This window comes from Eimeria tenella, genomic scaffold (genome assembly GCF_000499545.2).
Source record: "Eimeria tenella Houghton genomic scaffold, Eth_scaff2, whole genome shotgun sequence".
Lineage (NCBI taxonomy): Eukaryota > Apicomplexa > Conoidasida > Eucoccidiorida > Eimeriidae > Eimeria > Eimeria tenella.
Genome location: NW_013541843.1, coordinates 20,210 through 44,420, shown reverse-complemented (window position 1 = coordinate 44,420; position 24,211 = coordinate 20,210). Strand labels below are relative to the sequence as shown.

The following is a 24,211-nucleotide window of genomic DNA, read 5'->3' as shown; positions in this document are numbered from 1 at the left end:
TCGCTTGGGGGCGAGTGCTGGGGCGTACGTACACCTGGCTGGGGGGGGGCCCCCGCGCTCTTGTTCAGAGAAGAAGAGAGGGGGGGCCCCCCTGGAGAAATATTGCAAGTGTCGAGCATAGTAGGAGTTGCAGAAAGGGTGTTTGCTGCGTCGATTGGGACTCCGGGGCACAAGGGGGGCCCCTGGGGGCCCTCAGGGCTTCTAAAGGGGCCCCGAAGGGTCCAAATGGACTTCTTGTTGGCCCTGAGCTTGAGGCAAATAAAATTAGCTCGGGGAAGACGGGGGGGGGCGGGGGGCCGGGCCAGTGCAGCCAAGGCGGCCCAGCGAGCCGCGCTGCTGGCGGGAAACACAAACAAAAGACATTAATTGGTTTGCATGCATTTAAATTTGCAATTTAATTCAACAGGAAATTATATTTGGAGCGTTTTGAGCGGAAATAGACACAGGCGAGGCGAGGGATCGTCGCAGCTGCTGCGGTTACCTGCGAGCGGCGGCTGCGCTCTTTCGCCCACGCAGGCAAGACACGGGCCTGTCTGTGGCGAAGAACAAAGATAACCAAGCTCGAAATAAAGATAAAATTCAAACAAAAAGGCTAAGAGGAAAGCTGAAGTGAGTATTGCATTGAAGGGTACGCACACCCAGCTGCGCGCAGCGGCAACCGAACCAGCAGCGGCGCAGCCCAGCCTCTGCAGGGGGGAACAAGCCACAAATTTGCATCGGTTTGGTCTTCCTAAACAAGGAAATACTCAAATTGATCTTATTGTTGCATAAAATAAATGTTAACTGCGAGAATTTCGCCGGAAAGGGGTCTTCACAGGGTCGGCGGTCGGGCCTGCGTTCGCCTGCTGGGGCGCTGCTCAGTGGACGGACGCAGCTCGCGAGGCAGGGCGAGAATCTGAAGAGTAGAACGTCCATTTAAAATGAACTAAATACAATTACAAATTCGAAATTTGATTGTTTCAAATTGCCATTAAAAGGAAGCGTACGTACGCTGCTCACTGCGGCATCTGGTGTGTGCATCTGTCGACACAACAGCCGGCGACTTCATCCCCGTTCGCCGCTTTCCCCGCGGCTTCCTCCTTAATTTCTTTCAATTTATTCTATGGAAAGCTTTAATTCTAAGTTTCAAAGAAGAAGAGACAAAAGACAAGGAGAATGACGAGCAGTGACGGCGATTCAGCCCGGCTGCAGCAGCTACGCGGAAGCCGCTGCATCCTTTCAACAGCTGCACCACCAACGCCGCAGATGCTTCTTCCCAAAGGTTAATTTACTTTTATAATAACAAAATTTTGAAGTTTAGGGCTTAGGATTAGGGATTTAGTGGCAAGGGCTAGGAGTGTAGGGCCAAAGTTTGCGGGTCTTCTGCAGCGCCCAGAGTTTCTGCATAAATTCAACTTTAGCGGCTAGGACTTTCCTGTTCGTTTTCTACTTACAAATTCGAATACCTAGAGGTGCTTTATGTGGTGAGACACAGGTTTTCTGTTCAAAAAGCCGAGCAACTCTGCAGAATTTGGCGAAACAATTCAAATGGAGTTCTCAAAAAAAGCAAAGAAGAATGTATATTGGCTATTTGCCATAGGCAAAGCCACACTTTTCTATGTAGTGCCTAGCTAAATGCCATTTCGAGCACAGCAGCAAAGAAACTAAAACACAGATAAACGCTTTTATCTTATTTTCCCTCAGAGAGGCTTATTTGAAGGATATTAGAAGTTGAAAAGCTGCAAAAGTGAATTTAAAAAGTAAAAGTTGTCCCATCTGCAAGTTGAATGCATTTCAATCTTGGCCAGAGCTGCGTAACCTGAACGAATTCGCGAATCGCAAAAAGTGGTATCAAACGATTGTTCTTGGCGATTAATTTGCAACAAACTATTTTCAGTAATTCAGATTATTACATTTCTGGTGCTGCTGCTGCTGCTGGTAACTTGCTTGTCTAGTTGGAGGAAAGGGGGGTTTCTCAGGACCTTCCATTGGACACAAGATCAGCGCAGTTTACTCCGAATGAGCATTTGCAAACTAAACTTCAAAATAATTTAAGTAAAAGTCTGCATAAATGCAGTGCAATGAACTTGCAGAGGCTATCCAAGTACTGCAGCGAGGATCCCTTTTGCTGGTGACTTTGATGCTGTGTGCAGATCGCAGTGACAAGTTCTGCAAGCAGCTCGTTTCTTTGCATTTTATTTACTCTCACCTTACTCTCATCTTATTTTAATCTTCACCATTTTATCTCTTTAATGCAAAAGATAAAACTGTGCAGATTGCTGCGGGTTCAGCCGATTTGGAATTACTACTGAGCCTGTAGTCATAGCAGATGCTAGCACATTGTAAAAGGAATTCATCAAACTTCGAAAACAAAAGAAGGAAGAATACCAGGAACTTAAAAGCTAATACCGGGTGATATGTTAAGCACTTTTAAATGGAAATCTTGGCTGTGTTCCACATGAAAACAGAAAGCTGCATGCGCAAAGGTTACAAATCTTTCTGCATAGCAATGGCAGTTCAGCGATCTGCGCTGACTCCATCAGATAAAACCAAAAGGTCCATTAGTTTCACGAAGCTTTGACAGTAAATCACGAGAACTATAACTGGAAAGCTGTTTCCCAGTGCTTTATTCTCTATAGTTATCAGATTCAGCGGTTCAAGACTAACAACTGGCTTCAGTCTGCAGTGCCTCTGTTAATCTAAAATCTAAAAACTGCATTTAAGAGAATATCCTCCGTTATTGAAAATCCAAGAGCTTAAAATAATTCAACTTCACTGCCTCATCCGCAGTTACATTGTGCTTGAATGGAACCCATCTCCTTGGCATTTAGAAACGTCGGTAGATGTCACTCTGCGTCAAGATCATCTCTATTGAGTTGTTTTAATTAAATATATTTCTTTTCTTTGCATTAATCCCGAATTATCTGTGCTGTGTGCACGCAGACTAGCGCATGCGTGGAAAGTCTGAATGTTCGGGGTATAATGGCCTACGGAAACCTTTGCAAAACACCAATATTCCTTGAAATGGGGAGAAGGACTTTGTTTTGAAATAAATACTTTGAAACAGGAAGAAGACCTTTATTTTGAAATAAAAGATATTTCACTGTTTGATATGTTGAGGGGCGAAACACGGTAATAGAGTGAAGTGGCAAGAAACCTGACAGGTCACGCGTTGCTGCAATATACTCACACAAGAACACTTTTGGAAGGCTCGAGTGAAATCTACTGCAGCAAGTAATCCTGAGTAGTTTTCGTTTTATTTCCAGAACTAAAATGATGGAAAAGCTAGCCGAGGATACTCCCAGGCAATATCATGCTGCGGAGTTGTTTGCAAGTTCCCTTGAAGCACTTTCAAGGGAATTTGAAATGGCCACTTCCAGAATAATCAAGTTTGAGTCATGAGAGGAAATAATAGAGATATTGAGTGGCTTTTAATGCGCAGTGAAGGCCTTGGATCAGAAAAGTGGACAGAAATGCCCGCGAAGCAGATGTTGCCAACTCCTTGCATTCGCCGAGAAAATTGAAAGAGGCTAAGCTTTCTAATAGGGCAAAATTGGCTTTTAATCAGCTTAAGAACATGAATTTATCGGGCTAGAAAGAGAGGTAGCTGAAAAGAAAAGATAAACAGATTTGCAGCAAGACACTATTCTGCCTCTGTTCCACAGAGGCTCTTTTCCTTTTCTCGGAACAGGAAAGAGAGCCCGTGAAACCCACAAAGCTGAGTAAAACACCAGTTAGCCCTTTTAATGTTTTATAAATAAATTGCTTTTAGCATATAACTGGGAACTATTGCTGGCGGGAAGCGCCCAGCGTTCAGGAAAGCCGCTATAGGCGCTGGGCTTCACCCTGCGGGCACCATTTAGAAGAAGTTTCACGACTAACATCTCCTCTTTTGTTTTCATATCTCTTTTCTGCATATCTGTATTTATAAATTGCGGTGTACGTATGCCTGGAGGCCCGTTAATGGCCCATTGGAGGTTTCCGGGTGAAATGGAAAACTGCTCAACAGCCTGGCGGTGCTTCACTTATCTTTCTGTCTCGATGCATTTCATAAATGACACTTTGTTCGAAACATTTGTCTCGTCTTTCGCAAACTCGGAAAGAAAACAACAAATGGGTACCTTCCCTCTTTAGAAATAGCCAGCAACCCCACCGATCAGAACAGAACAGAACATTTGAATATTCTGTGAAAGCGGGTCACTGACAACAACTTCCGGTGCCTGCGAAGTGGAATGGCGCTCCTAAAGACCCACCCAAATCTTGATTTATTATTTGAAACGCTTTTTTGCAAAAATAAAAAGTAGAAAAGGCTTCAACGGGGGCTTCAGGTAACCCCCCAACTGCTGGGTTCCTCAGCTGCACACCCCTCGGGTAGCCTTACGTACTAGTTGGCACATTTCTGGGAATGCATCCTTCCAATTAATCGATCATTGCTTTTGTTTTCTTTTTGTCAACAAAAAAATCAACTACGTTCCGTATTCCTCGGCTCTTTACGCAATCAGCTGCGCGAGCCACTGCGCTGCTGCGGAAAACGGGTGGAAGGATCCTGGCAGTGCACCCACTGGTTCTTTTGCATAATTCCAAAAAGTATATCCAAAAATAAAGTAAATTAAATAATTAAAAATAAATTAAATTGTATATAAATTTTTACTACTGCACACACAGCATAACACGCGACACACACAGGTTTGCGATCACTTGAGTTCGCTTGAAGACAGGGTTATAAAAGCAGGAAGAAGCAAACAAATGCAGCAAAATATCAAATAAAATAATAAAAGTATAAGTGGAATAAAGCAAATAAACAATTCGGAAAGTTGTTCATCAAAAAAAGCGGGATATGGCAAATGAATGGACACGAGGAAACACGAATGGAAGGAAAGGTGCTGCAGACAGAAGCAAAATTTAACAAATTTGATTATTGGCGAAAGTTTGAAAACTTTTATTATTTACAATTTTTAATAAAATTTAGTAGCTAGATGTATAAAGGTATTGATCTCCGTCTTGGTATTGATCTCTGTCTAAAAAGCTACATGCAAAATAGTAGCTAGCAGCTGCAGCTAGCTGCCGCTGCACTAGCTGCAACAGCAGCTGCAGCAGCAGCTGCTGTTGCAGCCAGCAGCAGCAGCTGCAGCTGCTGTTGCAGCCAGCAGCAGCAGCTGCAGCAGCTGCTTCTGCAGCAGCAGCTGCTGCTGCAGCTGCTGTTGCAGCTTCTGCAGCAGCTGCTGCTGCAGCAGCTGCTGGGGATGTAATTCCAGCAGAAGTAGCTACACACGCAGCAGCAGCAAATGCAGCGGTGGCAGCGACAAGTGCTGCAGCAGCATTAGCACAGCCCGCAGCAGCAGCAAAACAGCGGGCAGCAGCAGCAAAATAGCCCGCAGCAGCAGCAAGAAATAAACAATCAAAATGGTGTTATTAGAAAAGAGACGAAAAGATTTAGAAAGTGGAACTTTAAAAACTTTGAAAGCAGAAGTAGCAACAGCAGCTAGAAGCAGCAAAACTCCAGATGCCAAAAGAAAAGTTTTGTTTTTTTTTAATTTCAAAAAATGGAAATTTGTTTTCAAAAATAAATAAATAAAAATCTGACAGAACAGTAAATCATTCCATACTCTCTACAGGAGAAAAATAAAAATTAAGAATTACAAAAGGATTTAAACGAAAAAAAATAAAAATAAAAATAAAATAATTTGAAGTTTCATGCCACTGAGACACAATGGTCTTAGGCAAGTTTCATTTAATGCGAAATGCATTATTGGTAAATAAATAAAAAATAAAAAGTAAAAAATAAATAAAAAATAAAAAATAAAACAAAATGAAAAAGCTGACAAAAGTTTGAAGAGTTTGCCACTTAAAAGAAAGAGAAAGAGACAAGAAGGCAACAGAAGCATTTTTTTGAAAGTGCAGAAATTAATTAATTTGGAAATAAACGTTTTTGTTTTTGCGAAGTTTAAATAATTAATAAAAAGGTATTCTGCATTAGCATTAAAAATATTATTGTTCATTAAATGAGTTATTTATTGAGTTCGAATTACTTTTGGCCAATTGAGCTGGGATAAGAAAGTGAAGTGTTTATATTTAGGGAAGAAGAAAAATAAAGAATAAAAGAGTATTACTGGTATTAGTTAAAGTAACAGGCTAGCACAAACCATTAATTAAAATAACAGACTAGCATTAATTAAAGTAACAAGACTCGCATATGCCATTAATTAAAGTAACAAGACTGGCAGATGCTACTAATTAAAGTAACAGACTAGCATATGCCATTAGTTAAAGTAACAGACTAGCATATGCCATTAATTTAATTAAAGTAACAGACTAGCGTATGCCATTATGGCTAGAAGTTTGGCTAAATAGCTTGAGGAAAACAAACAGAATATTTGAATAAACATTTTGATTCAAGAAAGCTGAAGTGCATATTTGAGGGGAAACTTTCCAGAAAGCTAGAGCTGGAAATCCCGAAATGCGGAACTCCTGCAAAAGAGGCTTCCGTGCAATTTGGTGTTCTGCATGAATTAATTTATTGTCTTTTTCTCTTTTAAATGTTTATTATATTTTAAAATTTAAATATTTAAAACTGAAGAACCGAACATTTACTCGGCTGGCACTCAATGTGCTCACAGCCAAGCCGGCTGTTTAGGTCTGAAGGGAGGCCTCGTCGCTATTTTTGGGCAACAGTTAATTCAATTTTTATTTATTCATTAAATTAATCTTTTAAATTTGAACATTTGATCAAAATTAGAAGGAAGAACTCTCGGATCGTTCTGTTGCAAACGCCTTCCGGGTTTCTCTACACCCCAGCCCGGGGCTGGAGAGGCGCTGGATTCGGCGGCGCATTTGGGTTAATTGAGCTCACTTTTTGTGTCTTAATATATATTTTACATTTTAATTTAATTTTGGATTAATTTAAGCGTCGCGAAATTCTGAAATTGAAATCCTAGCGAGGGGCTTTCGGTGCCCCGAAGCGGGCGCGGTGTACATACACCCTGGGCAGTTCCGGCGGCTCGGTGTTGTGTTGTTGCAATCCGGCGGCGCCTCCCTTATTTTTCTGTCTTTTGATCTTTCAACACAAAACAAATTGTTGTTTTGAATTAATGAAGAGAAATTTAACTCCGTAGCAGCACTTTTACCGTCGCTTTCGCAGCAGGAGAATCGAAGCTCGTCGGAATCGATGTCGATGAAGCCTGCAGCGCGTTCCTTGCTGGTCTTGCTGCTTCTTGCAGCAGCAGCAGCTTCTTTTGCTGCAGCAGCAGAAAATTCTGCTGCTGTTTCCGTTGGAACTCAAGTTGACATGAGATCTCAGGCTCTGCAGCAGCAGCAGCAGGAGCAGTCGCCGGTGCTTCTGTCGACTGCCGCTTCCGCCCCTGCAGCAGCAGCGACTGCAGCAGCAGCACCTGCTGCAGCAGCAACTGCAGCAGCAGCAGCAGAAGATGAAACCGTCTTGCTTGAAAAACAAGAAGAGCCGCAGCAGGAAAAGGCGCGGCGCGCAGCAGGCCCCCGCGTCGCTCTGGGGCTCGGAGTTCTTGCTGCTGCTGCGCTGCTGCTGCTGCTGCAGCTAAATGGCAAACTTCCCGAAATCCCGGATATTGTGAGAAGTTAAAAAGGAAATAAAAATATAAAATAAAACTTTTGAATCGCGAAGCTGTGCAGCAGCTGCGAGGTGTCTAGACACCCCGTGGCCTGGGTGCAGGGAAAGTTCAGTTTTTTGTTTTGCATTTTGTTTTTAAATTTTTTTCGGTTTTATTTTTTAATTATTTAATCAATTGAAGTCCATGCAGCTGCGTGTTTGCATTAGCTGCGAAAGCAACTTGTGCTGCGCCGAGTTTGCTTTGTTGTTTCATTTGTTTTATTCTTTTAATTTGTGCATTTCTTGCTGCTGCTGCTGCTGCTGTTGCTGCTGCTGCTGCAGTTTGGGGGCAGCAAAGACTGCGAAGGGGGAGTCTGCAAAACGGCGGAGTGAACTGAGGAAGGAAAAGTTGACTGGAGATTAATAGTTGAAGAGAGCTGCCAAACAAATTAAAAAACAAATAAATAAAAATAAATAATAAATAAATAAATATAGATAAATAAATAATTAGTTAGTTCTTTTCTTCCGCTGGCGGCGTGGAACAGAAGAAAACAATGGAGGCCCCAGGGCCTCTTTTTTGTTTTTCGTTTTGCTTCCGAGAGCTCCGAACTCTTTTTAAATAGTCTTTTTGAATAATTGGAATTTTAAATTATTTAATTATTAGTTGTTTATTATTATTAGTTGCTTAATTATTTAATTAGCGATTTAGCTGCTGCTGCTGCTGCAGTGGACACTCAGCTCAGCAGGCAGCTGCAAAACAATGGAGAGCACGTGCAGCAGCAGCTGCTCAGGCAGCAACTGCAGCCGCAGCAAGTGCGAGTAGAGAGGCCAGCAGCGCAGCAGGAAGGGGAGGAGCAGCAGCAGCAGCAGCACTGAGTTCTACAGGAGCCATTTTGGCTCCTGCTGCTGCTTTGACTTCGTGGTCAGCAACAGCTGTGGGCAAAAAGGCCTGGCCTTCGCCTTTGGCTTCAACTTGCTGCCGCTTCTGCAGCGCAGCAAAGAACGAGTCGCTGCAGCAGCAGCAGCAGCAGCAGCAGCAGCAGCAAAGGCACACGCAGAACTCGAGGCATTGTGCATGCATCTTCTTCTCTTTATTTCCATCTTTGTGCTTTATTTCAATTAATTCAAAAACGTTTCATCATTAGTTCGTTCTGAACTTTTAGAGGCGAAGTTGAGGGGATCGCCAGCGCAGGTGTACGTACACCTCAGAAGGCCGCATGCAATCTTGCCCGCAGCAGGGGATTCCCTCTCGCCACTTTTATTATTATTGTATGTTATCATCACTATTATTGTTATTATTATTATTACTTTTGTTATTATTATTATTATTACTATTATTACTATTACTATTATTATTATTACTAAATGTTATTATTATTACTTTTATTATTATTATTGTATGGGTCTACTTATAACAGTAACATAATTATATTGTGTGGATTTGTCTCACGAAACGACTTGGGAGCCTGGCTGCAGGGGGGGCGAATAGCTGCAGAAGAAAACGTCTTGGGGGCAGCCGGCGGTGGCGGCGCATCCCAAAAAGAGAACTTTTTCAGAAGTGATGAGAGCGAAGTTGTTGGCTGCGGAGGAGTGCCAGGGGCTGTGGGGCAGTTCGGGTGTATATACACCTGGCGGTGCGCGCTTCGCGGCTTTTCTGCAGCGCCACCCACCGCCAGAAAGCTCCCCGCATTCCCCACTTCATTTAAACCCTTTTTGCATCGCAATTGGACTCAAACTTCCACTTTTACTTCATTTTCTACTTTTCATGCAGCTTCCACTCACTCTAGTTCGCTCAGTCCGTCCAGAAACACGTAGCTGAGCCCGTCGCACCCCTCGCCGGTCTTGTGGGCCATGAGCTCGCTGCTCTGCAGCGCAGCAGCAGCAGCAGCAGCAGCAGCAGCGATGGAATTGGCAGCAAAGTGTGCGTTTTTTCTCGATTTTTTTCTGAGTTGAAAAGGAGCTGGCCAGCAGCTTTGGAAGCAGCAGCAGCAGCAGCAAAAAGTGCAAAAAAGCTGCTCTTTTTGCTTACTTTGTCCACTTTTGAAGCTTCCGAAACTGCGCATTTGCTGCTTATGTACTCCCGCGCTCTGCTGCGGGCCTTTTCAGCCAAAGAGTCGTCAGCAGCAACTGGCGCCGCCCAGGTGTCTAGACGGGCCGTTCGGATTTTGTTGTGCGCCAAAACGCAATCTGTTCATCAAAAAACACTTTTTTAATTCTCTTTTCTGCTTTTTATTCTCAATCAAATCCCATTCTTTTCTGCCTTTTTCTCATTTAAATCTCCTTCTTTTCTGCATTTTATTCACATTTAAATCCCATTCTTTTCTGCTTTCAATTCGCATTTGAATCCGCTTCTTTTCTCCATTTTATTTACATTTAAATCGCAATCTGTTCATCACAAAGCACTTTTCAAATTTCCATTCTTTTCTGCATTTTATTCTTTTTAAAATCCCTTTCTTTTGTGCATTTTATTCCCATTTAAATCCCATTCTTTTCTGCACTTTATTCACATTTAAATCCCCTCATTTTGTGCATTTCATCCTTTTTAAAATCCCTTTCTTTTCTGGATTTTATTTATTCCCTTTTCCACTTTCTGGCCGTGCATTTCTTTCGAAAAGAAGCTCTTAATATGCATTTAAAGGGAATTTATTTTATTTTTTTGCAGTTAATAAATATCTTTCCCCGGAGTTTTTGAGGGCTTTTGAAAAGAAAAAGATGAATTTAAATTCCGCAAAAAAGGGAATTTATTTCCGCATAAACTTTAAACAAATCTACTTCTCTAAAGTGCAGAAAAAGGACAAAATTTGCTTTTTTGCATGCAAAAATTCTATTTTTTAATTTTTAAAAAATATCTTACGGGCTGTTATTTCCTCCACGTGAGGAGCTCCTGCTGCAGCTGCAGCGTCGCCATGGGGCTCGTGGGGGGCCACTGTCTGCATGCGCGGCGGCTCATGAGTTGCTGCTGCTGCTGCTGCTGCATTTTCAGTGGCCTGCTGCTGCTGCTGCTGTTGCTGTTCTGCTGCAGCTGGTGCTTCTGCTGCTGCCCCTCCAGCTGACTGAGTGGCTGCGCTGGGGGCTGCGGCTTCAGTCTGCTGCTGCGGAGGTTGCTGCTGCTGCTGCTGCTGCTGCTGCTGCGGCTGCTCTGGCTTGGGTGCAGCAACAGTGGAAGCCTCTGTTGCAGAATGTTCTTCTGCTGTTGTCTCCGCCTCTCCGGCTCCCTCTGCTGCTTCCTCGGACTTGGACTCGGGGGCGCCTTCAGCAGCAGCTTGCTGCTGCTGCTGCTGCTGCTGTTGCGGCTGCTCAGCTGCTGCTTCGGAGGCCCCCTCCTGCTGCGAGCCCGACGCACTTGACTCCGGCTCTTCTGCGTTGCTGCTGCTCTCTGCTTCTGGCTCTGCGTCAGTTTGGCTGCGGGTTTGGAAGAAGGACCGGGAAGCTGTTTGCTGCTGCAGCGGGAGCAGCAACCGGCCCTCCGCCGCTGTGGACCAGTGGACCACTGCAGCAGCAGCAGCAGCAGCAGCGGAAAGCAGCAAAAAGCGCCGTTCAAATTTCATTTTGGCAGCCGAATTCCCCGGAGATCTCCCGCGGACGACTCGCCAGCCCCCGCGAAAAAGGAAGAAGGCGCGGGTCGGAAAGCGCGGGCAAAAGGGCTTTAACGCTGGTTTAAACACTAAAAGTCCTTATTAAAAATAAAAAAAGTTTAATTTAGTTTTTTTTTGAAAGTTTTACTGCATTTACACGCCACAAACAGCCAGCTTTCCGCCGCGCAGTCAACAAGCCCGGGTGTGCCGGCGGCCGACGACTGCTGCGGTGTAACTTCGATTTTCGTTCAAGTTCTTCAGCTTCGGCCGGCGCGCACTAAAGCAATTAAGTTTGCAAATTATTTAAAATTAAATAATTTTATTTCTTTCCTTATTGAGGGCTTCATTGGATCGCCGGTCTGCACAGACACCACTGGGCGCCAATGGCTTGGCCTTCTAGACAGACAGGCGAGGCTGGCGCCCATCGTGAAATCGCTTTTTTGCGGAAGATCTGCCTCTTCAAGAAACTTCTCCAAGTCAATATAATTGAAAAATACTTTATTCTTCATATTCGGCACAATTTGATTAAGTTTCCCGGCCCAAAGTGCAGCTTGGCCGAGGTTTCCACTTTCGTCCTCAGCTGTCTGTACACCTCGCCTGCTGTGCAGCCTCTGCAAATTTCACTTCAGCTTCAGTTCCATCTTTAGAATGAAATAGAAAGTTAAAAAGGCTAAGGCCTTCATTTCTTAGTTCTAGATAGGATATGAATCGAGAGGAGGTCATTTTCTGTCTCATTTTCTGAATACTGACGCTTGTGCGCAATGCACGGGATTTCGAATTAGTTATGAGCCTAGAAAGCAACCAAATGTAAATGCAACACTAAATCCGGAAATAAACCTATTTTCCTTTAGCAGATGATCAGTTAATGGAGCCAAAGAGTGAATTCAGTGCAAGTCGTAGCCAGACGCACCTTGCACTGTACGTACACTAGGAAGACCGCGCTTTGAGAGGTTGAGGGATTAAGAACAAATTCAGCCACATTTGATGAAAAAAAGAAATAACTAAAACAATAATATTCACTAAATATCCTTATGCAAGACTCGTGGCTGCGAATGGGCAGAGACGCGGCAAGAAAGGCTCAATGCGGATTTCCGTTGGGTTTCCACTTGCTGGGGTGTACAGACACTTGAGGTCTTGTCTTTGTGCGGTCATAAAACGAAAACATTTTGTGAGTTTCTGTGCTAAACAATTCAGGCAAATAATTTTGCAAATAAAACCGGGAAACACTTGAGCTAGCACAAAATCCAGAAGATTAAAAAGATTGAAGCATCAGGTCAAAAGCTCTTCTGTTTTTTTCTTAGTTGCTTTCTTTTCTGCCTTTTGTCCTGTCTCAGATTTCGCTTTATTTCGCCTCGCGCAGCAGCGGAAAAGCCTAAATTAAAAGTTTTAATTTAATTTTATTTGTCTTAGGATTTGTTTCGCCCTCCTTTCGGTTTTGTTTCGAGGACTCCGCTTGTGAAGAAATGCAAAAGGGCATGGGCAGCAAAGCTTTCACATTTTGTTTAATGATTTCAATTGATTTATGTTTCTGCTTCTCTCTCTGATTTTTGTCTTCAAAAAAAGAATAAAAACAATTCATTTAATGGGACTTTTTTACTGGACTTGAAGAACTCGATCCCTTCCAAATCCCCAACTTTGAGGGTTTCAGGTGTACATACACCTCAAGCGTCGCTTCTTTTGAGTAAAGTTTTAGATACACAAATGCAGTGAAGTCCCAAGGTGTACGTACACCCCGCGCAGAACACAAAACGCTCAGAACGAGGGCTTTCTATTTAGGCTCAAATATTTCAAAAGCACTTCTGTAATGTTTCCAGAGTTGTTCAGGACTTGTATTTAAGTACTTTAGATCTGTTTGCAAAGAAGCAAAAGGGTCTAGGGCCAGGGGCTCGGAGGAAAGTTCAGAATTCACGAAACTGAGCTTAGAATTAAAAATCTTCTTTTTAAAAGAAAACTTTCTGTTTTAGAGGCCTCAATTTGCTTTAAATAAGAAGACGCAACTTTTATTTTTCTGCGGCTCAGCAATTTGCAAGAAAAGGAATCCGCGCGCCTGCGCCAATTCAGGTGTACGTACACCTCGCCGCTTGTGCCCCGAAGGTCTTTTAACGAAACTGCCTTTAAAAGTCTCCTTCACTATTTATAGTGTATTACAATTAAGAAGAAATGCATATTTAAAATAATTAAAAAAGTAAAACTGCGAAATGCACTTTTAAGTCGGCTCTTCCGTGTCAGGGTGTTGCCGTAAAACTTGCAAATGGCAAGTGGGGGCCGGCGGGCCCAGGGGCGGAAGTATTTAAAGCAAATTGAACTTAAAAAAGAAAAACAAAATCAATTATAATTTGTTTAATTGGATTTATTAATATCTTGCCGAAGATTCAAAAGCTGCGGGCTGTGTGTCAGTAAGCCAAGCAGCGGCACGCCCAGGTGTACGTACACCCGAATGCAAAATTAAAAAAAGTGCCAAATCACACGGGAGACGCAGAGCGACAAAAATAAAAAACAGATTGTCACATGAATATATAAATAAATAAAAATAAAAATAAAATAAATGAATTAAAAGTAGAACTGCAGCAAGAGCTCAGATAGCTGCAGCAGCTTGGCGGCTTGCTGCGGGTCTTCGTCGCAGCTAAAAAGTGTTTTAGTTTTTAATTTGTTTTAAACAAGAAGAACTCAACGAAAGAATTGATTCAAAAGAACTGAATAGGTGGCCATTCTATTTATTAACACCTCCATTCTATTAGATTTCAAATATTCAAGTTTTGGAAAAAACTTGAATATTTGAATGGGCAAAAATCGGCGCTTGCGGCTGAGACAAAACTGAATAAAAACAAAAAATTAAAAAAGTGAAATAGAAAATTCAGAACTCGTTTCTTTCTGTCTCGTACGTTCCCCCAGCCCTGTCGAGGGGGCAATAAACCCCAAACCCCAAACCCCAAACCCTAGACCCTAAACCCTAAACCCTAAACCCTAGAGAAGGCGCCGAGCGGGCGTATCGCGGCCAGTTGGCTGCTGCTTCTGTTTCGGACTTTTGCGAGTTTTTTGTTTTGCTGCTTTTTCCGTGTGTCTGTTTCTGTGAGGCCTGTTGCTTTAAAACTTGGAGGACTTTTAAATAGATTTGAAATATAATTTAAGTTTTAAACTCAACTCTAAACCCTAGCCCCTCTAAACCCTAGCCCGCAGCCGCTGCCCCCGGGGCAAGTGCAAGGCCTTTAGCTGCAGCGCGAGTTTCAACTTGAGGTGATTTCTATCGTGGCAGTTGGGGCGCTGTTTCGTTCGCTGCAGCGCACTGCAGCAGCAGCAGCAGCAGCTGCTGCTGCTGCTGCTGCAGCATGCGTTAGAAAGAGGCGCAGGGAAAGCCGCGTCGGGGGAAGAAAGAAGAACTGGGCTGTTGGGAGCGGCGTGAGCGGGGGAGAGGGGGCGAGGGGTTTGCATGCGTTCGGGTGTACGTACAGGCGGGCAGCGTGGGTGCATGCGCTCGAAGTGGAGAAGTGGAAAAGAGGGAAAGGGAAGGAAAATGGAGTTGGGCTTGCGCGGCGGGGCGGGGCGGCGGGAAGACAGGCGGGAGGCGCGGCTGAGGCGTTTCTATTCGGGTAGGAGAAGCATTTAATTGGAAAAGTTTTGGAAAAGAAATAAAAAAGTGGAAAGGGAAGATCTATTCGGCGGCGGCGGCGCGAGGTGTCGGTACACCCCGTGCGTAGGCCGCACGGCGGCTTCCTGCGTGTGTTTCAGTTCGTTTCAGTGGCACTGATCTGCATTGTTTGTTTTGCGTTTTATTGTTCGGACTTGGCCTTTAAAATGGACTCATTTCGAAGAAACTGCTGCGCGAAAATGGCCTTTTGAATTTTTAAATAGCCCGCGCTTTCCGAAACTTGAACTCGGCGATTAGACATGCAACTCCCTGGAGCCAGCAGCACTTGTGGTGTACACACAGCACGAGACTGGATCGTTTGCAGAACTCGCGTCACTTTTGACATTTTCTTCTCATTTATATCTCTGGAGAAGCCCTTCTGCGCTTCCTGGCCCGGGTTCTTTCCGTCGCTGCTGCTGCTGCTGCTGCGCCTGCTGCTGCTGCTGCTTTCCACTGACTCGTGCTGCAGCTCCGCAAGCTGCTGCTGCCTTTAGCTCTTTTCAATTCCCACGGATCTTTCCTTTCTTCTTTCCAGTTGTCTCTCGGCCTTTTCGCAACTTGGAATCCCGCGGCCTCGCCCGGGCCGCCGCGGCGCGTGCTGCTGCTGCTGCTGCTGCTGCTGCTGCTGCTGCGCCTGCGCCTCCTGCTGCTGCTGCTCCCAGCTTTCCCCTGCGCCCCCCGCCTCCCCGCGTTCCTCCTGGCCCTCCGCCGCCTCGGCCCCAGCCGCTGCTGCTGCTGCCGCCCCGCCGCCGCTGCTGCTGCTGCTCCTCCGGCCCCGCTGCTGCTGCGCCGCCGCAGCTGCTGCTCCCCGGCCTCCTGCTGCTCCCGCGGGCCTCGCCCCCGCCCCACCAGCAGCCCCGCCTGCCCCGCTGCTGCTGCTGCTCTCCTGCTGCTGCAGCAGCAGCTGCTCCCCGCACTTCCGGCGCGCAGGATGCCCACAGCCGTTTGAGACAGGGCCGCTTCTAGGGTGCTCCGCCTTCCTGTCCCTCTTGCTGCTGCTGCTGCTTCCGCCGCTCCAGCCGCTGCTGCTGCTGCTCCTGCTGCTGCTCCTTCAACAGCAACGAAGCAACGAGCTTCCTGCTGCTGCAGCGTCCTCGCCGGACCGCCGCAGCACCTCCGACGGTGTACGTGCGTGCACCGCGCCGCGGCTCACCGCGCGCAGCAGCAGCAGCAGCAGCAGCAGCGCAGCAGCAGCAGCAGCAGCAGGGTCGCGGGCGGCCCAAGTAGCAGCAGCTGAGGGATTTGGAATTTTTTCCGTGGCTGTGGATCTGTGTGTCCGTTTTTGCTTCCTGCTTCTGTGGCTGCTGCTGCTGCTGCCGCGGGCGGGCTGCAGGTGGCCTTCGACTTGACGACCATTTTCTTCGCTGCAGCAGCAGCAGCGCAGCAGGAGCAGCGCAGCAGGAGCAGCGCAGCAGGAGCAGCGCAGCAGCATGTCCGACCCTCAGGGCGGGCCTGGGGGAGCGCCTGGGGGCGCCCCCCCGCAGCGCGGTGCGGGGGCTCCCTCGGTGCCCCCTGCGCAGCAGCAGCAGCAGCAGCAGGCCAGCAGCAGCAGCAGCAGCAGAGACAACAAGAGAAGCAGCAGCAGACAACCCCACAAGTCGTATGACATGGGCCAAGTGCTGGGCAACGGCTCCTTCGGAGTGGTGACTGAGGCGCGGTGTCTCGAGACTGGGGAGCTGGTGGCGATCAAGAAAGTGCTGCAGGTGCGCTGCTGCTGCTGCGTCTGCTGCTGCATTTGCTGCTGCCGCTGCTGCTGCGTTTGCTGCTGGTGCGTGCTCCGCGTGGCTGCTGCGTGTGCCTGCGCGCCGTGGCTGCGGGGCGCGGCGCCGCGGCTCGGCCTCCGCAGCCCCCGCCTCCGCAGCAGCAGCAGCAGCAGCAGCAGCAGCAGCAGCAGCAGCAGCAGGGGCGTGTGCGCGCAGGACCCGCGGTACAAGAACCGGGAGCTGGACATAATGAAGGAGCTGCACCACCCCAACATCGTGCGGCTGCTGGACTACTTCTACACGGAGGTGGAGGAGGACAGCAGCAGCAGCAGCAGCAGCAGCAGCAGCAGCAGGTTCCTGAACGTGGTGATGGAGTTCGTGCCCGAGACCGTCTACCGCGTCATGAAGACCTTCGTGCGCAGCAGCAACTCCCTCCCCTTCATCCTCGTCAAGCTCTACACTTACCAGATCTGCAGGTCTCTGGGCTACTTGCATGCGCTGGGCATTTGCCACCGAGACGTGAAGCCCCAAAACCTGCTCGTGGACTACCGCACGCACGTGCTCAAGCTCTGCGACTTCGGCTCCGCCAAGAGGCTCGTCCCAGGTGGCTCCTGCTGCTGCTGCTGCTGCTGCTCCTGCTCCTGCTGCTGCTGCTGCTGCTGCTGCTGCTGCTGCTGCTGCTGCTGCTCCTGCTGCTGCTGCTGCTGCTGCTGCTGCTGCGGGGGGGTGTTTGGAGGGGAGGGGAGGCGCGGTTTGGCGCGGCGGTTGGTTTCTCGTTTGGAGCGCTTCGTTGGCTTTTTTCTGAATTCCTCGAGGCCGGGAGTTGCTCGTTGGCCTGGTTGTCGATTTCTTGTTTTGTTTGTTCGTTTTGTTGTTTGCACTTTGTTTCTTTGTTTCTTTTTTGCATTTTGCTTCTTCGTTTCTTTTTTTGGCCGTTTGCTGCAGGGGAACAAAGCGTGGCTTACATTTGCTCGCGCTTCTACAGAGCGCCCGAGCTGATGCTGGGCGCAAATGAATACACCACAGCAATTGACATTTGGTCTCTAGGCAAGTTTCTGCATTTCCCCTCCTCTAGGGTTTAGGGTTTAGGGCTTAGGCTTTAGGGTTCAGCTGCAGCGGCTGCAGCAGCAGTCGAGCGGCGCAGCAGCACAGGTGGCAGCAGCTGCTCCCTGCCTGCGCAGCGAATTGTGGAACCCGGCGGGTTGCTTGGTTTCCCGGGACTTTTTAACGGGCTGGAGCACTGCAGCTGCAGCTGCTGCTGCTGCTGCTGCTGCTACTGCTGCAGGGTGCGTGTTGGGGGAGCTGCTGCTGGGGCGTCCGCTGTTTGCGGGGGAAACGAGTGTGGATCAGTTGGTGAAGATAATTCAGATTTTGGGAACTCCAACTCAAGGCCAAATGTCGGCGATGAATCCCAACTACGACGAGTTCAAGTTTCCCGACGTCGAGGCGCGCGACTGGCACTCCGTGAGCCGCGATCTTCAGCTTTTTCCCGGGCTTTTTCCCGAAACTTTCCTTAAATTTAATTCCTTTTTGCTTCTTTTCACCTTTTAAATCCATTTAAGTCCAGAGGGAGGCCCCGCCTTCGCGGGTCGCCCCCGTTCAACTTGGGCTGCACCACGCGGCCTGGCGGGGCTGCGAGAAGGGATTTTGCTGCTAGTGAATGGATTCGAGTGAGCGGCAGCAGCAGCAGCAGCAACAGCAGCAACAGCAGCAGCAGCAGGAGCAGCCAGATAAGACGTTTCAAGCTGTTCAGGAGATGCAGGCCACTGGGAGCTGTGTTCAGCGGCAGCAGCAGCAACTGGATGCAGTGTTTGTCGTTTCGTGATTAAGTGAACAATAATTCACTAATAATTTGTTCATTTCGACGAATAAATGAATAATAACTGAAGGAAAAGTGAAAAAGAGAAGTAAATTATAAGATAAGGGGTGGATCGTGGGGGCCGGCGTGTCGCAGTGCTGCGGAAGCAGAACAGCTCTTCTTTTCCCGTTTTTTTTGCTTTGAAGGAGTAAAATGGAAAAGTAAATAATAAAAAAGAATAAATGCGCAGAAATGAACCGAAAAGGAGCGCGAAAGCTGCGTTGGTTCAGGTTTTCGCCGCGCACCAGTGCGCCAACGACGGCGACAAGTCCTTCGAACAAGCTGTTGACCTCATGAGCAAACTGCTGCGCTACGAGCCCAACCAGCGCCTGCAGCCTTTGGAGGCCCTCGCCCACGAGTTCTTCGACGAACTCAGAAACCCCAAAACCACGTAAGTCCAGCAGCAGCAGCAGCAGCAGCAGCAGCAGCAGCAGCAGCAGTTGGTGCTGCAGTTGCAGCAGCAGCGGCAGTTGGTGCTGCAGTTGCAGCAGCAGCGGCAGTTGGTGCTGCAGTTGCAGCAGCAGCTGCAGTTGGTGCTGCAGTTGCAGCAGCAGCTGCAGTTGGTGCTGCAGTTGCAGCAGCAGCTGCAGTTGGTGCTTCAGCAGCAGCAGCAGTTGGTGCTGCAGTTGCAACAGCTGCGGCAACAGTTGCAACAACAAGTGCAGCAATAGCTGCAGCAGCAGCAGCAGCAGCAGGGATTTAGTTTGTTCTGTGTTTGTTTGCAAGTCTGTGTTTTGCGTATTGTCTGGGCGCTTGCTGCTGCGGGTGCCGTGGTGTGTGGGGTGTATGTACACTCGGGGGGAACGTGGGGCTGCGGGTGTTTGGGTGTGCTGCGTTTGCTGCTGCGTCGCCTAAGCTGGTGCCGCTGCTGCTGCTGCTGCTGCTGCGGTGCAGACTGCCGGGGGGTGGCGCGCTGCCGGAGCTGTTTAGTTTTTTGCCAATTGAACTCGAAAGCATGTCTCCAGGGACGAGGGAAAAGTGTTTAGCAGCAGCAGCAACGAAGCAGCGGCCGGCGTAGCTGTGCGTTCGGGTGTACGTACACCTCAGGGGCTGCCTGCTGCGGGGCAGCACTGCATCATTTGCGTTTCATTTTATTTGTTCCGCCGCGCCCTCCGAGGCGTTCGCTGGAAACGAAGCAAGGGAGCCGCACTGGCCTTGCTGCTGCAGCAGCAGCAGCTGCAGCAGCAGCAGCAGCTGCTGCTGCAGCGGCAGCGGCAGCGGCAGCAGCGGCAGCAGTCGCTGCAGCAGCAGCGGCGGCGGCAGCAGGAGCAGCAGCAGCAGCAGCTGCCGCTGCGGGGGAGTCGAGGGCGTTGTAATCCTTGTCAAAACGGAAAGTTGAATTAATTAATTACCTTTGAAAGATGGAAAGTTTGCTGCTGCCCTGGGGTTGGGAGGTTCAGGGCTGCTGCGCTGCGCCGTGGGAGCTCTGCAAGGCCGCAGGCATTTATGCATTTATAAATGTATTTATGTGCAAAACCCTGGAAAGTAAAAGAAAAATAAAAGTAAATATATATATATGTTCACAGATTCGCCGCTGACTGGTTTGCACGCGGTCCATACACCGCAGCGTTCGGATCCGGAAGTGGTTTGCGGGCGGCAGCTGTCGAGACACCCGAGGAGGAACTTGAATGTTCCAAAACGAAAACGAAAATGCAAGTAAATATCATTTATAAATGTGTAAAGCAACATATGTGAGGCATTTGATCGGTGGTCGCCGCTCTTGTTCAGTTCAGGTGCTGCTGCAGCGCAGCAGCAGCTGCTGCAGCGCCGCTGCAGCAGCTGCTGCGGCGCCGCTGCAGCAGCAGCAGCGCTGCTGCCGCCGCAGCAGCAGCGCCCGCTGCTGCCGCCGCGGCAGCAGCAGCAGCAGCGAGACTCTCCACTTCAAGGGAATGCTGCGCCGCAAGGGAGGCCTCAAAAAGGTTTAAGTTGCTGCAAATGGTATTTCTTTTGTCCTTTGTCCTTTTGGTCTTGTGCTTCGCGCTGCTGCTTTTTGCTGCGTCGGGGCCCGAGGGAGGTTTGCTGTTTTCAAACGGCCAAGGTATCGACTTTACGGAGCGGAAGCACTGCAGCAGCAGCAGCCGCTGCGCCGCTGCTGCTCTCCCGCTGCTGCTGCAGCAGCAGCAGCAGCAGCAGCAGCGGCTCGCTGTTCTGTAACGACTCGCGCCACAGCGGGAATTCAGCTTGCGGCTAAGGAAAACCAACTCAAATCTTTACATTTTAGTGGCCTTCAAACACACGGCTAGCTAGCTAGCTAGCTAGCTAGCCAGCTAGCCAGCTAGCTAACCAGCCAGCTAGCTAGTTTGCCTCCACCACCTAGCAGCTTGCGTTGAGGGACAAAACTTTACGAATTTGCTGCTGCTGCTGCTGCTGCGGGCTGCCGCAGAAGCAGCAGCTGCAGCAGCTGCTGCTGGGTTAAAGATACGTGCAAAGGGAAGCAAGAAACTGGGAAGTCCTTGTCTCGTTATTTTCGTCGATTGCAGCCGCAAGGGCAGCAGCTGCAGCAGCAGCAGCCGCAGCAGCAGCAGCAGCAGCAGTTGCTGCTGCTGCTGCTGCTGCTGGGTAAAAGATAGTGCAGAGGGAGGAGCCGGGAAGTTGTTGTCTTGTTATTTCCGTCTCGGCCGTCTGTACAGCCGAGCAGCAACAGCAGCAACAGCAGCAATCAGCAGCAGCACCAGCAGCCACCACCAGTTGGCAGCTGAGGCCCGAAGTTTAGCAGCAAATTAAAAATTCAGCAGCAGCTAATTTGCTGCTGCTGATCTTTTGCTGCTGCTGCGGCGCTGCAGCAAAAGCCCCGTACCTGGGCGGACTACAGTGCACAAGTGGCGCTGGAAACCTGCAGCAGCAAAAAGATACAAAATTCATGAAGCAGCAGCAGCAGCAGCAGCAGCAAGAAAGGCAACAAAAGCACGAATTGCAGCAGCAAGTGCGGCCGCAAAAAGAATAATATTAGTGGCATTGATGGCATTAATACCACTTGGAGCAGCAGTTAGGTGGTGAGGACAGCTGCAACAACAGCAGCAGCAACAGCAGCAGCAGCAGCAGCTTTCCTCACCGAGCTCGCAGGCGTTTGGCGTGAGTCTGCAGCAGCAGCAGCAGCAGCAGCGAGGGGGGCGCAGCAAAAGGGATTTTGCAGCAAAGTAACTTGAAGAAGGGCGGAGTTGCTTGGGAACTCACAAGTTGAGCTGCAGCAGCAAAAAGGAAAGAAATAAAACTTTGTTTTGCTGCTGCTGCTGCTGCTGCTGGTTCTGCTGCTCACCTGCTCCTGGACAATGGACCCTGAGTGGTCCACTGGACTCGGGAAATTGGAAAAGAAGAAAAAGAAAATCCTTACCTGGCAAGAAGCTGCTGCTGCTGCAGCGCTGCTGCCTGCAGCTGCTCCAGCAGCTGCAGCCTTCCCCGCAGACTGCTGCAGCAAGGTCTTCGCAAAGCGGGTGGCCTGGTCCACTGAGTGGTCCACTGGTCACTGCAGCAGCAAAGTCTGCAGCTCTCACCGCCCACGCTGCTGAGGCCTGCAGAGCAGCTCACGCGCCCAGGGCCCTCTCCCGCGCAGCCTGCAGCTGGCGGCTTGGCTTTGCATGCAGCAGCAGCAGCAGCAGCAGCATACCCGCAGTGAACGCCTCCGCCTGCAGCAGCAGCAGCAGCAGCAGCAGCAGCAAATGCACTTTGGCAAATGCGTGCAAATGGCAAACGAAAGAACCTCAGTGTCCGCTATGAGACGCAGCCCCGGAAAAGCAGCTTCAGATCCACAAGTGCCGTCGCAGTCCTGCGGGCGCGCTGGGAGGAGCCGCAGCAAAAGTGACTTCTTGAATTTGCACTCACTGACAAGCAGGAGTCGCCTGGAGGGAATCCAGGGTTTCCCGGGGGCGCAGACGCGAAATTAAATCAAAAAAATGCAAATTGAGCCAATTCAGAACAGGATCGCCCACCGATGTGCACAGATCCTGGCTCTAATGTTGTACAAGGCACCAGAGGCTTCGGCGGACCCTCTGCCGCCGCCTCCACCTTTGGCCCGCCAGGGCTGGCCTTATCCATGTTTTCCGACGCCAAAAGCAACTTAAGAGTTAATTCAATTGCTGCAGGAAAAAGTGCCGTTCGTTTAGATAAAGAAATGGCGGAGAAATGCAACAATTGCAAAAACTGCACTCTACGGTGTCTGCGCATACACCTCAGATGCGTCGGTGCCGGGTCGCGCGCCGCAGCTTCACTTTCGTTTCTTTTCATGTTTCTTGTCTTAAAACGCCGCTTAAGAACTACTAACTGCTTCAGCTTCTCAGTTGCAGTGTTTTCAATTATAAATTCAAAATCTGAGGTTTCTGTGCAACAATAAAAAATGAAGCGGCTGCACACCCGCGAAGTTTCTGAATTCCTAAAGTGGGTCGGCCTGCTGCAGCAGGCCCCCCCAACTCTACAAAGATTGGCCAAGAAAAGCTGCATTAAGAATTTGCCAGCAGCTGCGGTGCTTAATTAGCTTCAAATTCGGAAGAAATTCCCAAAATCAGGGTTTCGGCGAAGGTTCAAGTTTTGCTGCTGCTGCTGCTGCTGCTGCCTTCCCGCGCCTCTTCTGCGCGCGCCGACGAGCGTCAAGAAACCACATGTATTCCTCGTAGCTTTGCGGATAAACTTGAAGATCTTCGGGAGGCAACTCGCGCAGTCTTTCACTCTGCAAGAAGCAACCGAAGCAGCAGCAGCACAGCAGCTGCAGCGCAGCAGCAGCCTCAACGCCGTGGCTGCAGCGCAGCAGCAGCCGGCCTCTGCTGCAGCGGCGCGGCACCGCGGAGCAGCAAAGAAGGGGAAAAACGCTGCGGGAACTCTCAGCAGCAGCAGCAGCAGCAGCAGCACAGAGCCGCACCTGTCTGTAGTAGAAGATCATCCGGTTGGTCCTTTTCAGCGGCAAGCCCACGGAGCTGCTTGAGGCCTCAACCTGGAGGAAAGCACCAAATGAAAAAAGATGAAATGAAAAGATTCGAGAAGTTCAGCTAGGGTTTAGCCCTAGGGTTTCGAAACCCTAAACTAGGGTTTAGGGTTTAGCCACCTGGATCTGAATTTCGTCTTTGTCGCTCCAAACCACGCTCGCCGTCAGCTTCAAAATGTCTCCTTGCTTCACAGCGTCAAAGAAACGGATGTCTTCCATTCCTGCAGCAGCAGCAGCAGCAACAGCAGCAGCAACAACAGCGGCAGCAGCAGCAACAACAGCGGCAGCAGCAGTAGCAGCAACAGCAGCAGGGGAAGGAAAAGGCTTTTGAACTGAAGAAGGCCAAGAGAGCCACCTTGCAATATAATCGAAAAGTTCAATTATTAAACAAAATTAAATTGAATCAAATTAAACAATTAAAATTCCATTTAAACATTTAAAACATTTAAACCCTTTCAAGCAAAACTTCATTTCCCCAAATGCTGCAGGGCCTCAAATGAGCTAAAGCGACACAAAGATGCATGCACACAAGCACCAGGGCCCAAACTCTAAACCCTAAACCCTAAACCCTAAACCCTAAACCCCATCCCTAAACCGTAAACCCCAAACCCTACCCCCCCACCCCAACCCCACCCCAACCCCAAACCCTAAACCCTAAACCCTAAACCCTAAACCCTAAACCCTACCCGCGATGACGGGGTAGCTGGCGTTGAGGAACCTCTGCGCAGTCAGGAAAGAAAGCTCCAACGCCGAGCGCATTATATAACCCCCGAAGGCCCTCCCGTAAACACTGATGGTTTCTGGCTGCATCAAAATGTTGCTTTCCAGCTTCGTGTCTTTAATCCAACAAGTATCTTTCCTGCCTCCGGGGGCCCCTGGGGCCCCCGGGGGCCCCCCCCGGGGGGCCCCCGCGGGGCCCCCCAGGGGGCCCCCCAGGGGGGCCCCCGCGGAGGGGGGGCCCCCCTGGGGGGCCCCCCGGGGGGCCCCCCGGGGGGCCC

At 49.0% G+C, this 24,211-nt stretch overlaps 5 protein-coding genes across 5 annotated transcripts; 2 read left to right on the top strand and 3 right to left on the bottom strand.

Annotated features, from left to right (window-relative positions):
- Window positions 1-7,144: 7,144 nt before the first annotated feature.
- On the top strand, window positions 7,145-7,933 carry ETH_00028730 (uncharacterized protein; the record flags this gene model as incomplete). The annotated part of the gene is made up of 2 exons (XM_013374188.1): window positions 7,145-7,561; window positions 7,883-7,933. 2 exons carry the CDS (start codon window positions 7,145-7,147, stop codon window positions 7,931-7,933), a joined length of 468 nt encoding a protein of 155 aa, XP_013229642.1.
- A 394-nt stretch (window positions 7,934-8,327) lies between these two features.
- ETH_00028725 (uncharacterized protein) lies at window positions 8,328-11,088 on the bottom strand (the record flags this gene model as incomplete). The annotated part of the gene is made up of 4 exons (XM_013374187.1): window positions 8,328-8,550; window positions 9,323-9,405; window positions 9,570-9,727; window positions 10,395-11,088. The coding sequence occupies 4 exons, from the start codon at window positions 11,086-11,088 to the stop codon at window positions 8,328-8,330; spliced, it is 1,158 nt and encodes a 385-aa protein (XP_013229641.1).
- Window positions 11,089-15,230: 4,142 nt separating this feature from the next.
- ETH_00028720 (uncharacterized protein) lies at window positions 15,231-16,096 on the bottom strand (the record flags this gene model as incomplete). The annotated part of the gene is made up of 2 exons (XM_013374186.1): window positions 15,231-15,789; window positions 15,894-16,096. The coding sequence occupies 2 exons, from the start codon at window positions 16,094-16,096 to the stop codon at window positions 15,231-15,233; spliced, it is 762 nt and encodes a 253-aa protein (XP_013229640.1).
- A 74-nt stretch (window positions 16,097-16,170) lies between these two features.
- On the top strand, window positions 16,171-19,319 carry ETH_00028715 (CMGC kinase, GSK family TgPK3, putative; the record flags this gene model as incomplete). The annotated part of the gene is made up of 6 exons (XM_013374185.1): window positions 16,171-16,443; window positions 16,660-17,047; window positions 17,389-17,490; window positions 17,729-17,907; window positions 18,532-18,692; window positions 19,196-19,319. The coding sequence occupies 6 exons, from the start codon at window positions 16,171-16,173 to the stop codon at window positions 19,317-19,319; spliced, it is 1,227 nt and encodes a 408-aa protein (XP_013229639.1).
- Window positions 19,320-22,796: 3,477 nt separating this feature from the next.
- Window positions 22,797-24,023, bottom strand: ETH_00028710 (acyl-CoA thioester hydrolase, putative; the record flags this gene model as incomplete). Its single annotated transcript, XM_013374184.1, has 4 exons — window positions 22,797-22,961; window positions 23,151-23,222; window positions 23,334-23,434; window positions 23,900-24,023. The coding sequence occupies 4 exons, from the start codon at window positions 24,021-24,023 to the stop codon at window positions 22,797-22,799; spliced, it is 462 nt and encodes a 153-aa protein (XP_013229638.1).
- Window positions 24,024-24,211: the final 188 nt, after the last annotated feature.